General features: G+C 45.8%; 1 protein-coding gene across 1 annotated transcript; it reads right to left on the bottom strand.

Annotated features, from left to right (window-relative positions):
* Positions 1 to 3,707: 3,707 nt before the first annotated feature.
* LOC104269535 (feather keratin Cos1-1/Cos1-3/Cos2-1-like) lies at positions 3,708 to 4,007 on the bottom strand. Its single transcript, XM_009867170.1, has one exon. The coding sequence runs from the start codon at positions 4,005 to 4,007 to the stop codon at positions 3,708 to 3,710; it is 300 nt and encodes a 99-aa protein (XP_009865472.1).
* Between the last annotated feature and the right edge of the window lie 9,815 nt (positions 4,008 to 13,822).

Genomic DNA, 13,822 nt, shown 5'->3' with positions numbered 1-13,822 from the left:
GTTCAAAACCTGCCCGGATGCATTCCCATGTGACCTACTCCTTGTCGTCCTTCTCTGGCAGGGGGGCTGGACTAAATGATCTTTTGAGGTCCCTTCCAACCCCTAGCATTCTGTGATTCTGTGATTCTGTGATACCTGCTGAGGCATGGACCTATCCACAGTCACAGATGCTTCAAAATGTATCTTCTCCAGCATGGACTTATGCTTGGGTCACAATCCTTTCAGAGGTATACCTGCTGCAGCACTGACCTAATGATAGCCACAGATGCTTCTGGGTGTCCTGCTCTCATGTGCACTCATCCATAGCTCAAAGTCCCTTCAACTCAAGGACAAGACGATTCCTAGTAACAGAGCAACAGAGATGTTATGAAGAATATTTCACCTGATCCAACGGTCCATGGTGTGCCTGTGCCACCGTTTCAAACATAACAGTGTCTTCACCCAGGGGACTGTGCATGATTCAGTGGTGACAGCATTTTAATCATCATCACCTTGAGATTAGTGGGAAGGTCTAGAAAAACAATTTCAAGTGTCATAAGAAAGAATACCTACATGTGGGCATTAATAGTGAAGCCATATGACCTTACCACAAACTCAGTGGACATGAACAATGGAAGTGAGTCACATGCTGTGACATGAACATGAACAACAGAAGTGAGCCAATGACTTGAAGTTGTTGTGTAGTCTATGTGGAAACAGAGGGTTATGAGATCTACAGTGCCTCCACAACTCCATATCCTGTTGTCATCAGCTCAACACTGACATTAAACTATGGAGCAGTGTTGCAAAATTGGGAATTCTTGTATGGGTTTGTAGTGAGCATATGTTTTTGGTTTCCAAAGATTGCAGACCACAGCTCACAAGGTTTACTGAGTGACTTAGAACCTGAAGACTCGAGGTTTTAATTTTGGGGTATCACAAATGTAATAGCTGAGCTAATCTCAACCTACCAAATTCAAACTCAGAGAAAAAACATCTAATGATGGCCATGTCACCTCTTCTGAATTATGGAATGACACAGCAGAATGGGAACCACTGGCAAACTTGGACCTAGAGAGGGTCATTTGCCTTTGGGCAGTGTGAGACTACTTGCTGTTCCCAGGATAGGACAGCATATAGATGAGGGACCTCTACGCAGAAGAAAAGACCTTCTGGCTTGGTTTCAACTTCCCGCCTTGGGTAAGTTGATTTCCACAGCCCTAGACCCAGATAGCTACTATCTTTCCACTGAGACACTTCCAGTTCAATTGCTCTGTTGTGCTGATGCCGTTGTTCAAACCAGTGCTCGAGAGTATCAGTCAAAGCTAGTGAGATCATCTAAACCTAGATCTGCTCAAAAGAGACAGCTCACAGATGCTGTTGAGAGCAGAAGCATGTCGCACTACGACCACCACATCCCAAAGTGAGGTAGGCACATCTGCTCTCACACAGAATCTTCCAGGATCAAAACTGAGTCCTGGCACTGACAATGCATTAGAGAGCCTGTTTCAGTACTCTGTACTTGGGGAGCACCTGGTACCACAGAGCAGTTGTGGGAGTTTCAGAGATAGTTGTGGTCCTGGATCTGTCCTGACCTATTGGAGGGGTGGGTTCACATGGAACTGGGACTATGTAGTCTACTGTGGCCTGGACAAAACTAACTTGTGAATCATCTCAGGCCTGTCTGTCTGCGTAACAGCTGGGTGAAGCTGCGTGCTGCATCAGGTTATCACAATGTTGCATGGGAGCCTCATCCCTACTACCTGTGCCCATGTGAGCTCGCCATACTCCTACCTGGGGCTTGTGCCTGAGGCTATCAACCCAATCTCATTCCTGTTGTCCTTCAGGAAAATCTTCTGTCAGGGCTTACTCCTGCTATACAGCTCCATTCACAGCAAGAGAAACTGTCTTCCCCAAGAGCTTATGTAGCTGCTGACCTACTCTGTCACCTCCTGCAAGTCCCCCAGCTACCCATTAGAGGTGAGCAGACAACAAGCTTCTCATCTGCAGGATGTATGCCAAATCTGAGGAGGTGTTTCTGGGCAGAGATGCATCAAGACAGTGTCTAATAGCCACTGTCACTTGGGCAGCTTGTAACATCTTTTATGGAGTTAAATCCAGTTGGCGACCAGTCACGATGGTGTCCTCCAAGGCTCTGTATTGGGCCCAGTCCTGTTTAACATTTTCATCAATCATCTGGACGAGGGAACAGAATGCACCCTTAGTAAGTTTGCAGATGACGCCAAGCTGGGTGAAAGCATCGATCTGCTTAAGGCTTGGGAAGCTCTACAGGAGGATCTAGATATGCTGGATTGCTGGGCCAAGGCCAATCACATGAGTTCAAATAAGGTCAAGTGCCGGGTCCTGCGCTTCAGTCACAACAACCCCCAGCAAAACTACAAGCCTGGGGAGGAGTGACTGGATTGCTGCCAGGCAGAGAGGGACCTGGAGGTGTTGATGGACAGTCAGCTGAAAATGAGCCAGCAGTGTGCCCAGGCTGCCAAGAAGGCCGACAGCATCCTGACCTGGATCAGGAAGGGTGCTGTCAGCAGGAGCAGGGAGGTGATCATTCCCCTGAACTTGGCTTTGGTGAGGCCTCATCTCGAGTCCTGTGTCCAGTTTTGGGCCCCTCACTACAAAAGGGACACTGAGGTGCTGGAGAGGGTACAGAGGGGGACTACCAAGTTGGTAAAGGATTTGGAGCCCATGTTGTATGAGGAATGGCTGAGGGATATGGAGCTGTTTGGCCTGGAGAAGAGGAGTCTGAGGGGAGACTTTATCGCTCTCTACAACTACCTGAAAGGAGGGTGTAGCCAGGCAGGACTTGCTCTTCTCTCCCTAGTGGTGAGTGATAGGACAAGAGGAAATGGCCTTAAGTTGCTCCAGAAGAGGTTCAGGTTGAATATGAGGAAGATTTTCTTTACTGAAAGGATTGTTAGGCATTGGAACTGACTGCCCAGGGAGGTGGTTGAGTTGCTACCCCTGAATGTGTTTAAGAGATGAGTAGATGTTGTGCTGAGGCACATGGTTTAGTGGTGTTTATAGACCTGGGACGAAGGTTGGACTCGATGATCTTGAAGGTCTCTTCCAACCAAAACTGTTCTATGATTCTATGATTCTATTTTCCTCAGGTTCAAGTGACATTGTACAAAGCTTTCCAGTGAAGTGTGCCCCAACCCCTCTCAGAATTGTGAAAGGTGCCCATGTGCCTTTACATCATATTAATTTCAACACGCTTTTTTTCATGGGTAGCTTGTGAGAACATCCTGAGGGGAAAAGACCACACAAAGGCTCAGGTTGTGTTGCAGCAGAATTTTAATGATTTTAAAGAGACAAATGAGGTAAAGAAGGGGAGGTTCTGGTGCAGAGAGCACCAGATCATCCAAGAGCCATGCCCTGAGGCCAGGGTAGAGTTGCCAAAAGGAGTCCAACTGCCTAAACCACAAAGGGAGGGGGGCAGCAGATACCTCCAGGACTGTCTTTGAAAAAAAAGTGACCCTAGAGATCAGAAGACATCAGAGAAAAGAGAAAGAAAAAAGTGAAAAGCAGGCAAGTTATACATGGGCCACGTTTTCAGTGAGTCTAGACATGACTCTCCCTGCCTTTCTTTTGCAGATGGAGCCATGGATGCTCAGTCCCTCTGAAAGCGATGACCCAACACTCTGTCCTCACACCAGCATAATCTTCTAGGTTCCTGGGGGTACTTACTAGGGAAGTCACCCATAGCTTTAGCATCTCCTGCAGCAGTAGCGGTTGGTGATGCAGGAGAGGTCAAAGCCCCCAGAGTTGATGGGCACGCCCTCACAGCTGAGGATGCTGCCAACAGCAGCGGAGGTGGAGGAGCCCACAACGGTGTTCTGTGGGAAGGAGCTGAGGATGGGGCCAGGCAGGGTCACCACCACAGGGGAGGGCTCAATGACGACGGTGGAGCTCTGGCACTGCCGCACACAGGGCTCATTGCAGCTGTTGGCCAGCGGGGTTGGGCCGCAGGGCTGGCAGCAAGGCTGGCACGGGTTGCAGCAGGACATGTCTTGGGGCTGGAGGCGCACCTGAGTGAGAGGAAAGGGAAAAGAACAGGGATCCATGAGGAGCAGCCTGTCCACCCACCATGAGGGAGCCAAGGCACATGGTGGTTGGGAATTGGAGCCTGTGCAGGTTGGTCCACAGTCCTCTTTGCCTATTGCCCTGGGCAATGCACAAAGAGAACCAGGCCTAGGAAAGCATTTTCCTAGCCAGAAGTCCAAGAGAACCCTTAGCCCAGCTCCAGTCCCTCTTCATGTCAAACCTTCCCCCTGCTTCACCTCCCAGGACAGGCAGCCCCAAGCCTCTAGCATAGAACACAGCAGGTATTATCTGGCATGTCCACTGAGGCACAGCTTCATCCTGCAGGAGTAAGAGAAGGGACTTCAGACTCACCTGGTTCCCAAGGAGAAGGAGAGTGAAGTGTATGAGAGACAAAGGACCCGCATTGCCTTTTATACTGGTCCTGCACTGCCCCAGGGGAATAGGTAGCCATAGCAGGGTTAATAATTTTCTGACAAGCTCTTCTGAAATGTAAGACATCCTAGATAATGATACCAGTTATGTTTCAGTTTCCTGTTGTCTTTTCATTTCCTTGTTTATGTCATGCTCATTTCCTCATGGATGCTTGTTTTGAGTGTTGGAAGAAGAGTTCCTAAAATTTCTGGGGCAGGAACATGTCACTGCAGGTAAAGCACTTGCACCAGTTAATGGAGAGGTCTTGTACTCTCTAGGGATGCTGACCTAGAGCACTCCTAGGGAGTTGTTTTCAGGTCCATTGACAGGAAAGACCAAGCTCCTCTCAGCTCTGTGATCTTTGATCAGACACCCAAGGGTTCCAACAGGTGAGGATATGTCATGTCCTTTCACTTCTCTTCCTCCCAGCCCATTCTGATTGTTGCACGTCTTCTCAGGCAGGTAGAATGCACTGCTGAGTTTCAACATTTCTCCTTCTAACATCAACCTTGGGAAAGATTTCTCAGGCTGCTCAGTTTCCTCCACTCTTTAGGTCATGTCTGGGGATTTCCATCCAATTCATGTTTTAGGCCTTGAGGTGACCTGGAGTGTTCCAGCTCGGACAGGGTTGTGCATAGTTGAATCCACAGGCAGTCATGTGAAGGCATTTTTTTTGATTAATGTAGTTACATGTATTACAGATTTCTCTGAATGCATGGTGGGGACAAATTAATGCACAATTCCATGCAGGTGAACATGAACACCCTTGTTTGTGCATAATTGGCTCTTATCACAACAAGATGTGGTAGTCATGTCAGGGGTCCCATCCCCTTCTCTGTCCATGAGCATCACAGAGCTGCAGGTTCCCCAGGCCAGAAATGGCCTAACTTCAACAGAGCAGTCACAGGTCCAAGGTGTTGAGGTGCCGCAGTAGCAGGCACTGGCATGCAGAGCCATTTTCCTCAATCCATTCTCTCCTGACCCTCAAAATACCATTCTCTGCTACTGCAGATTTCAGAAACCAAGAAAGGGCTTTTTCATTCCAGTTTAGAAATTCTGTACAATGCAGTGTTCCAATGGTTGGAGTTCCTCAGCACCACCTGTCCTTGCAGGCTAGGTTGCTCTCCCCTCACCAGTGCTAAGAAGCTCAAAAGAACATTAGCTTTATATCCAGGGAGAAATGCTGAGAAATAACATCCATCTTGTGCAGAGAAACCTTGAGTGGATCTGCTTCCAGTGCTGTGTTGGTGGTGCCTGTCTCTACAGAGACAGAAGCCTAAGCTACATGGAGCAAGGAAGGCAGGACAGATGGAGACCATGGCCAACCAGGCAGCAGAAGAAGGCAGTCAAGGTGGGTAAGATGGGAAGTTGGTGACTTCTGGCAACAGAAGAAAGGCTTCTGCTCAGAATAGATGCTGCTGCCTGGGAACTGGTGACAACACAAAGTTGCAATAGGGAATTCATCTTTTTTCTTCCATAAAGGAGAAAAGCCTTGTGACATCTTAAGGAGGCTCCCTCTCTTTGGAATCCTGAGCACCAGTCTCCTAACATGACCTGATGTATCAGATTTGTTCTTCTCCATAAGCTCATCTGTCCCCAGAGAACTGAGTGGTACAACCTGGTGGATAGCCACCTTCACATTCTAACTCAGAGATATCTCAGCACTCTCTGCAGGGAAACCAGGCATGCAGGCTTCCAGTATCCCACCCTCTTCTCCAGCCTGCATGATCCTTTTCATTAAGGAGTCTGCACTGGGATTCACACACCTGGTTTCAGTGGAGTGTCTTCATGTCTCACTTCCCTCTTTGCAAACCTCCAGTCCTTTTCTGCCTATTCTTTCTTAGGTCTCAGACATTGGACTACCTTTGGGGGAACTCATGACCTCTTTAGGCTGATTGTTGATTCTTCATGAGACCTTCTTCCATCTGCCCCTTGGTTACACAATCCCATAAAACCTCCATCAAGGGCTGACTGGACAACCTTGCCCACCTTCTTCTGGGAATCTCTGCTCTTCCCCTTTCTCCAAGCAGATTTTGAAGGATTGGTCTCTGGAGTGGAACAAGAAGACTGAGAGTAGTAGGGAACCTGAATAACATCCTCAGTCATCTAATCCCAGGACTACCACAGGAAAGTGGTCAAACCATTAGAAGATCATCTCCATAAGACCAGATGGGTGTAGTGGCACAGTGGTAGGTAGGAGAACCCAAAATAACGTAGTGAGAGGAACGAAGACTCTAGGCCTCAGTGCCGTTGTCTAGAAGTGAGACCCATCGAGATGAGTTGGTGGGGTTGTCTCAGTTTGAGAGGGATTACTCCTTTAGTAATACGGCACATATTATGGGATGTGTGTTGTCCTGGTTTCAATTGAGATAGAGCTAATTTTCCTCCTTAGTAGCTAGAATAGTGCTGTGTTTGGTTAGTATGCAATAATAATAATATGCTGATGGTTTTAGTTGTTGCTAGGAAATAAAGGACTTTTCAGCTTCCCATGTTTTGCTAGGGTGCAGGAGCTCAAGAATCTGTCCAGGACAGCTGACCTGATCCAGCCAAGCAGATATTCCCTACCATAGAACAACAAGTTCATGGGAGACTGGGGAGACTTGTCCGGGGGACATGAATCGCTGCACAGGCATCTGTCAGCAGGTGATGAAAGTTGTATTGTGTATCACTTGTCTATTCTTGGGCTTTATTTCTCTCTCTCTTTTAGTTATACTACTTTTCATTACAATACTTACTATATTTTATTTTGTTTTAGTTATTAAACTGTTTTTATCCAAGCCATGAGTTTTACTTTTTTATTCAATTCTCCTCTCCAACTTACTGGTGGGGGGAGAAATGAGAGACAAATTTCATGAGGCTTAGATGCTGGCTGGAGTTAAACTACAACAGACTTTTATGCTACCCAATATGGGGCAAGAAGGTTTGAGAAAACAGCAGATCTGACCAGACCATGTTAAATTGAATTTGTTACAAGCATTCATTATCGTAGTTTAATAGTTGTTGGCCACAATGTTGATTTGTTGGCTCTTAGAGTTGTGGCACTTGTTCTTTGAGTCATGTTATGTATCATCTCACTTGCTGTATACAGTCCTTGTGCTGTTGTTTATCATCCCTGAGAGGAGAATTAAGGTTTTTGCTTTGCTGTACTGAATGTGGTTCAGGCCGTGTTTAGTGTTCAATGACTAATTAAGAGTATAAGCCAGAGATCTGCCCCAAGGCTGGAGAGTTACGAGTGTCAGGGTTGTGGAACAGTACAGGCAAGTACCTAGAACATGGGCAACTCTAGTAGTTTGGAACTTCTCCCCTAAACAAGTGTGGAATCCTAAAAACTAGTGAAATATTTCAAAAAATTGTGCTGTCACCCTAGCAATTCCAAAGAGACAGAGACTGCTGCAATGTGCTGGGGTCTGGCCCACATTTGCTGAGCCCTGTTCCATACTATTCAGTACCCTCAAGGGGAAGAGAATTTTTGAATTTAACAACAAACTGAAAGTCACTGCAGCCTGACATCCACTTTATGGGACACAGGATAAAAACATATTGGCAGTGCTTGAGATTTTGTGGTGTGTTTCTGTAGTGTAGTGATTATCACATTCACCTCACATGTGAAAAGTCCCCAGTTCGCAACCGGGCAGAAACAAGTCAGAAAAAATTGAGTTTCTGGTGGAGGAGTGGCTGGAGAGTGGCCCAGCAGACAGAGAGCTGGGAGTACTGGTTGACAACAGGTTGAACGTGAGCCAGCCGTGTGCCCAGGTGGCCCAGAAGGCCAATGGCATCCTGGTTTGTATCAGGAACAGTGTGGCCAGCAGGAGTAATGGGATGTATTTCTGCTCCTGTACTCATCACTGGGGAGGCCTCACCTCGAGTCCTGTGTGCAGGTCTGGGTCCCTCACTGCAAGAGAGATCTGGAGGGGCTGGAGCAGGTCCAGAGGAGAGCAATGAGGCTGGGGAAGGGATTAGAGGGCAAGTCCTGTGAGGAGAGGCTGAGGGAGCTGGGGGGGTTCAGCTGGAGGAGACTCAGGGGGGACCTTATCACTCTCTACAACTTCCTGAAGAGAGGTTGTAGTCAGGTGGGGGGTCGAGCTCTTCTCCCAGGCAACTAGTGACAGGACGAGAGGACACGATCAGGGAAGGTTTAGGTTGGATTTCAGAAAACACTTCCTCATGGTGAGGGTGATCAGGCACTGGGATGCTCTGCCCAGGGAAGTGGTGGAGTCAAAGCCTGGATGTGGCTCTTAGTTCCATGGCCTGGCTGATGTGATGGTGTGGAGTCATAGACTGGACTTGATGATCTCAGAGGTCTTTTCCAGCATCAAGAAATCTGTGATTCTGTGATTTAGTACGGAATGCTTAGGGGAAGAACTAAAGGTGATAGGAGTAAATTGGGGAAGAACAAATGTGGCAAAACAGAGGAATAAAGGGATAAAAAGGATCAGTTACATGCAGAGAAGTGGATGGTTAGTAAACTTGTTTGATCGTGCCCTGAGCCTAATAATTGCAGCACCTCCTGTCTTGTTACTAAATTCAATTACTACTTATTTCCCACCATGAGAAATTCTCTATTCTGCCTATATTCATATGTATGGAGGTCTGGATGCTAGCAACTGGAGTGTGACCTTGAGTAAGAGGGCCCATACATCTGGAGGATTTCTGCCTGCTGGTGGATCCAAGAGCCAGTTACTGGGTAGACTCCCAAGCCAAGCTACTCCATTGTGTAGATGCATACACGTATTTCTCACTCACCTTCTGATGATCCAGAGAGAGGAGTAGGACCATAGAATCATAAAATAGTTTGAATTGGAAGGGACCTTTAAATACCATCTAGTCCAACCTCCTGCAATGAGCAGGGACATCTTCAACCACATTAGGTTGCTCAGAGCACCTTCCAACATGACCTTGAATGTTTCCAGGGATTGAGGACCTACCAACTCTCTGAGCAATCTGTGCCAGTCTTTCATGACCCTCATTGTAAAAAATTTCTTCCTTGTATACAGTCGAAATCTTCTCTCTTTTAGTTTAAAACCATTAGTCCTTATTTTACCACAAGAGGTCTCGCTAAAAAGTTTGTTGTGATGTGATGCCCTTTGTGTTGTTTTGTATTCATGAGTGCAGAGTGTGCCTACCCATGTTGAGCTGTGTGGTTTGCTTGTGTGTGTTTGCACATGGAACACATTCTTAGCCTTTCTACTGGTTGACTCTGTGCACATGGAACTGTGGTAGCATTTCTAATGTGCTATCAGATTTGGCACCCCTTAACAGGAAGTGCTGCAACTCTTTGAGGAATCTTAGCCATGTAGGTCATGTTCAGCTTGGCCTTCCAGCTAAGCCAGAGGGGAACCTGATGACAGGGATAACACCTCTACAGTTTGCCTTCATGCCTCACATCTGCATTTTTGTAGTCACTAGGATCACTTGATCTGACAAGGACATCACAAAATAGGATTCATCACGCAAAGGATGAAGAGTTGATACTTTACTTCACCATTTTGGAGATCCTGACCAAGAAGCTGTGTTAACAACTCCTCATTTTTCATTAGCTGAGATCCTTTCGAACAGCAATCATTAGAAGTTGAACCTGATGACTGAGGCACTGTATCCAGGTTGGGAGTAGAAGAAGATTATTTTCCTTCCAGGAGCCACATATTCCAGACCTCAGCCACAGGAAGGGACTTGTTAGAACACTCTCCAGAGGGTGTAGCATGAGGTCTGTATCTTCACCTGGGAGTGTTTATTGTCTGTCAGAGAGAGGTTTCTATATCTTGGTGCTTAAGATGTATTTCCATGTGCTGGGATGTATTTCCATGTGTGCAATCCCCCCAAGGAGACCTAGAGGCTAGCACCACCTAGTCCTGTCCCTGCTGAAGTGTGGAATGTTTTTTACCACTCATTAAGTCTTGGAACATCACTCATTCCCATGTGGTTAATTACGGAGCTTTTCCAGATTTGTCGGTTGGTTTGTTTGTATTGGCAAGGGAGATGGTAAACAGGAAGATTTTAATAAGCTCTCAAGACGATAGCATTTCTTTCTGTCTTCTTTTGTCCAAGCCTTTGCCTTGTTTCTAGTAAAGACAAGACAATCTGATGTTGAAAATGTAGTGGATCGAGGTACCTTCACAAGACATGGCATATTTGCCTCTGGTGAGAATCCTCTGAGCCCATATATTCAGCAAAATTTTGACCCACCTTAAACTTTACTTCTTCAGCTTGTATCTCCGCAATCTGGCTATAAGGATAATGTGGGAAAGAGGGTGGAAAGTGCTGGTAAAGCCAATGTGAACAACGTCCACTCATCTAGTTGAATGGTGCGAATCAACTGCATGACCAATGTGCATTGTCATGTGTGCGTAACTTGCTTCATCAGATGGTTAGAAGTGAACACATTATCTGCCGTACCAGTCTGTACAAGCACCTCCAGCTGACTGATGAACCTCAAACCCATGTCCAAAGTAATCTAGGGAGACAGAGGTGGCAAGGAGATGTTTTTTGTGTGCAGGAAAGGAGTTGGGCAGTTTGCTCTAATCAGGTCACGCATCTGTCACACAAAGCACAAGTGATTTTCCCTTTAACCACAATGTGCTCTTAGCTTTGACACAGGAGGTGCAGAAAGTGATTTTGTCGTGTTCAACATCTCTCTGTTTTGGCCCTGGACAGTGTAAAGAGTGTCTCGTTGGGTGGAAGTCTTCTCAACAAAACCTGGGTGTCTACTGTGAATTTTCTTCTGTCTAAGTCAGCTTTAGTCTTTAAACCCTCTTCAGCACTGGAAGAAAAACTTATCCTTATAAAACACGGATGCCTGGTCTGTACAGTATCTTTTGGAGGAGGTGAACTAAGGTCTGAGATTGTTCATTTCTCTTCACTTATGATTAGTGGAGCAAAAATGAGTAGCTCATGTGAAGACAGCTACTCTAGAGGTTAGGGAAATCAGTCCCTTTATAATTAGAATTATATGTCCAAACAAATATCTGAAAAAGGCTCAATCAACTCACACAAGCTACCTCCTGGAACAGTCTTTGTTCTTTTATACCATGAAAGGGAGGTTTATTAGACTGATTCCTTGCAGATGTCTCCACCAAGATGGTAAAACTACTTGTGGTGTATCAAAGGCTTTCATCTCAGTTCTTTCCTTCATCCATGAAAAGAGAGCAGAACTCTCCCTGAGTTCTCCTACACCAGATGACTACTTCCGTGTCATCTACAATAACTCTCCCCACTGACCTGAGTAAGGCCACAAGATCAGTTGCCTGATGCACAGCTCAGATCTTTATTGAAATTGTTATAGTTCAGACCACAACTGTGATAGATGCTCTGACATCTAAAATGAGGTAGGATGAATTATACCTTAATATTTCTGTATTTAGACATCCATATTTGCCATCTATTTATTTTCAGCTCTGGACATACTACGATCTTCACAGCCAGATGTTTGACATGTCTAGACTTCTGGTATGTTTTTTGAATATTGGGAAACTTGGCAGTGGCTCGAATGTGTGGGTTTTCCCCTTCACAGAAATGGAGAGACAGTCAAGAGCTTCTGGAAAAGCCTTAGAAGACAGATCAATATGGTAATATCATGCTGCACACCTACTACAAGCCATCTGATCATGGAGGGGAAGTAGACAAAATTTTCTTCAGACTGCTAGAAGAAGCCTCACCGCCACAGGTCCTTATTTTCTTGTCAGATTCTCCCTGCTCTCCCTGGTATCTGCTGCAAGGACAACACAGTGGATCACAAAGAGCTCAGGTGGTATCTGCAGTGTATTAAAAGCATTTTTTTTAGTGCTGGTTATCCACTGATCACCGACTGGGGTAAACCATTTGCTCTACCAGTTGCTCAAATAAAAGGAAGAACCGTGTGTGGGTATGGAGACTGAAGGCAACTTTGGCTATAGTAAATGAGAGACGGTAGAGTTTAAGATCCCGAGACAAGTGGGTAAGAAAAATATTAGCATCAGAATCATAAAAGTAGACTTCATCTAGTTCAGAGGTCTGCTTGTCAGCGAAGGCGGAAAACAGACATTAATTTTACCACATTCCTGAACCCAGGGCAGAATCTGCATGAGGGAAGCATTACTTATGGAGAAGAGAGATTGAGATAGGGAGCACACTGCCAGATTAGACCTACACAACTCCAGGGAAGCAGATGGGATATAAGGTCAAATTTCTACCTTACTTAAAAACTTCTCGTATTTTAGGATAGGTCTAAAGCATCCCAAATACTCCTCAAAACACTAAATCTCTCATCATCCAACACCAACTCCATATGCTGTACAGATTCTCTGTAAATAAGGAAGTGGTAAAACAGAGTTCTGGGTCAACAGAACCTGATTCTTATGGATGACTTCAACTAGCCAGCCATTTGTTGGAAGAACAGCACAGCAGTTCACATGCCATCCATCAAGTTCCTGGAAAGAAGGTGTTAGGCGTGCCAACCACGAATGAGGCACTGCTGGACTTGCTACTCACAAACCAAGAATCATAGAATCATAGAATCATAGAATGTCTTAGGCTGGAAGGGATCTTAGAAATCATTTTAATCCAGCCTCCCTGCCGCCAGGGACGCCACCTCTCGACTAGATCAGGCAACACATGAGGACCGAATGGGAAAACCTGGTCCGTAATATCTCAGTGATAGCCTTGGCTGTAGTAACCACAGTATTATTTGAGGTCCTGCTTTTTCTGCTGAATACACTGAAGATTAGTACTAAGAGGAAGCTTTTACATTTTAGAAGAGCAGACTTAAGCTCGCTGAGAGCTCAGTTGGGATGGATTCCATGGGAAGCTTCCATGAAGGGTAAAGGAGGTGGCAAGTGCTGGGAGTTTTACAGAACACTCTCCTGGAAGCACAAAAATAGTTCATCCCTTTTAACGGTAAGAGAAGTAAGCAGAGCAAGAGATACCCTTGGTTTAATTGCGAGCTTCTGAGCCTTCTCAAAACCAAAAGAGAAGTGAACTGGAGATGGAAAAGTGAAGGAATACCTGTTGAGAACTTACAAGGGAAGGGCATTAATAGGGTGCGAAGAGATGCAGTTAGAAAATCAAAAGCTCAGCTCAAATTGAAATTGGCCAGAGATGTGAAAAACTACAAGAAAGGGTTCCTCAGATATGTAAATAACCAGAAATAGAGGGAAAATATTGGCTCACTGTTAGACAGGAGAAGTAAATTAGTCCCCAACAGTTCTGAAGAGGCATTAGTTCTTAACACTTTCTTCACCTTTGTCTTTACCAGCACTGTTGGACCCCAGGGCTTTGGAGCAACAATCCAGGTTTATGCAGGCACAGACTCACCATCAGTGAAGGAAGAGTTTGTGTGTGAACAATTACAGTGGTTTGACTCTTACAAATCAGCAGGCCCTGACAATATCCACCC

Source organism: Apaloderma vittatum, unplaced genomic scaffold (assembly GCF_000703405.1).
Source record: "Apaloderma vittatum isolate BGI_N311 unplaced genomic scaffold, ASM70340v1 scaffold18813, whole genome shotgun sequence".
Lineage (NCBI taxonomy): Eukaryota > Metazoa > Chordata > Aves > Trogoniformes > Trogonidae > Apaloderma > Apaloderma vittatum.
Note: the sequence above shows the minus strand (reverse complement) of the source record. Positions and strands in the feature narration are given on the sequence as shown.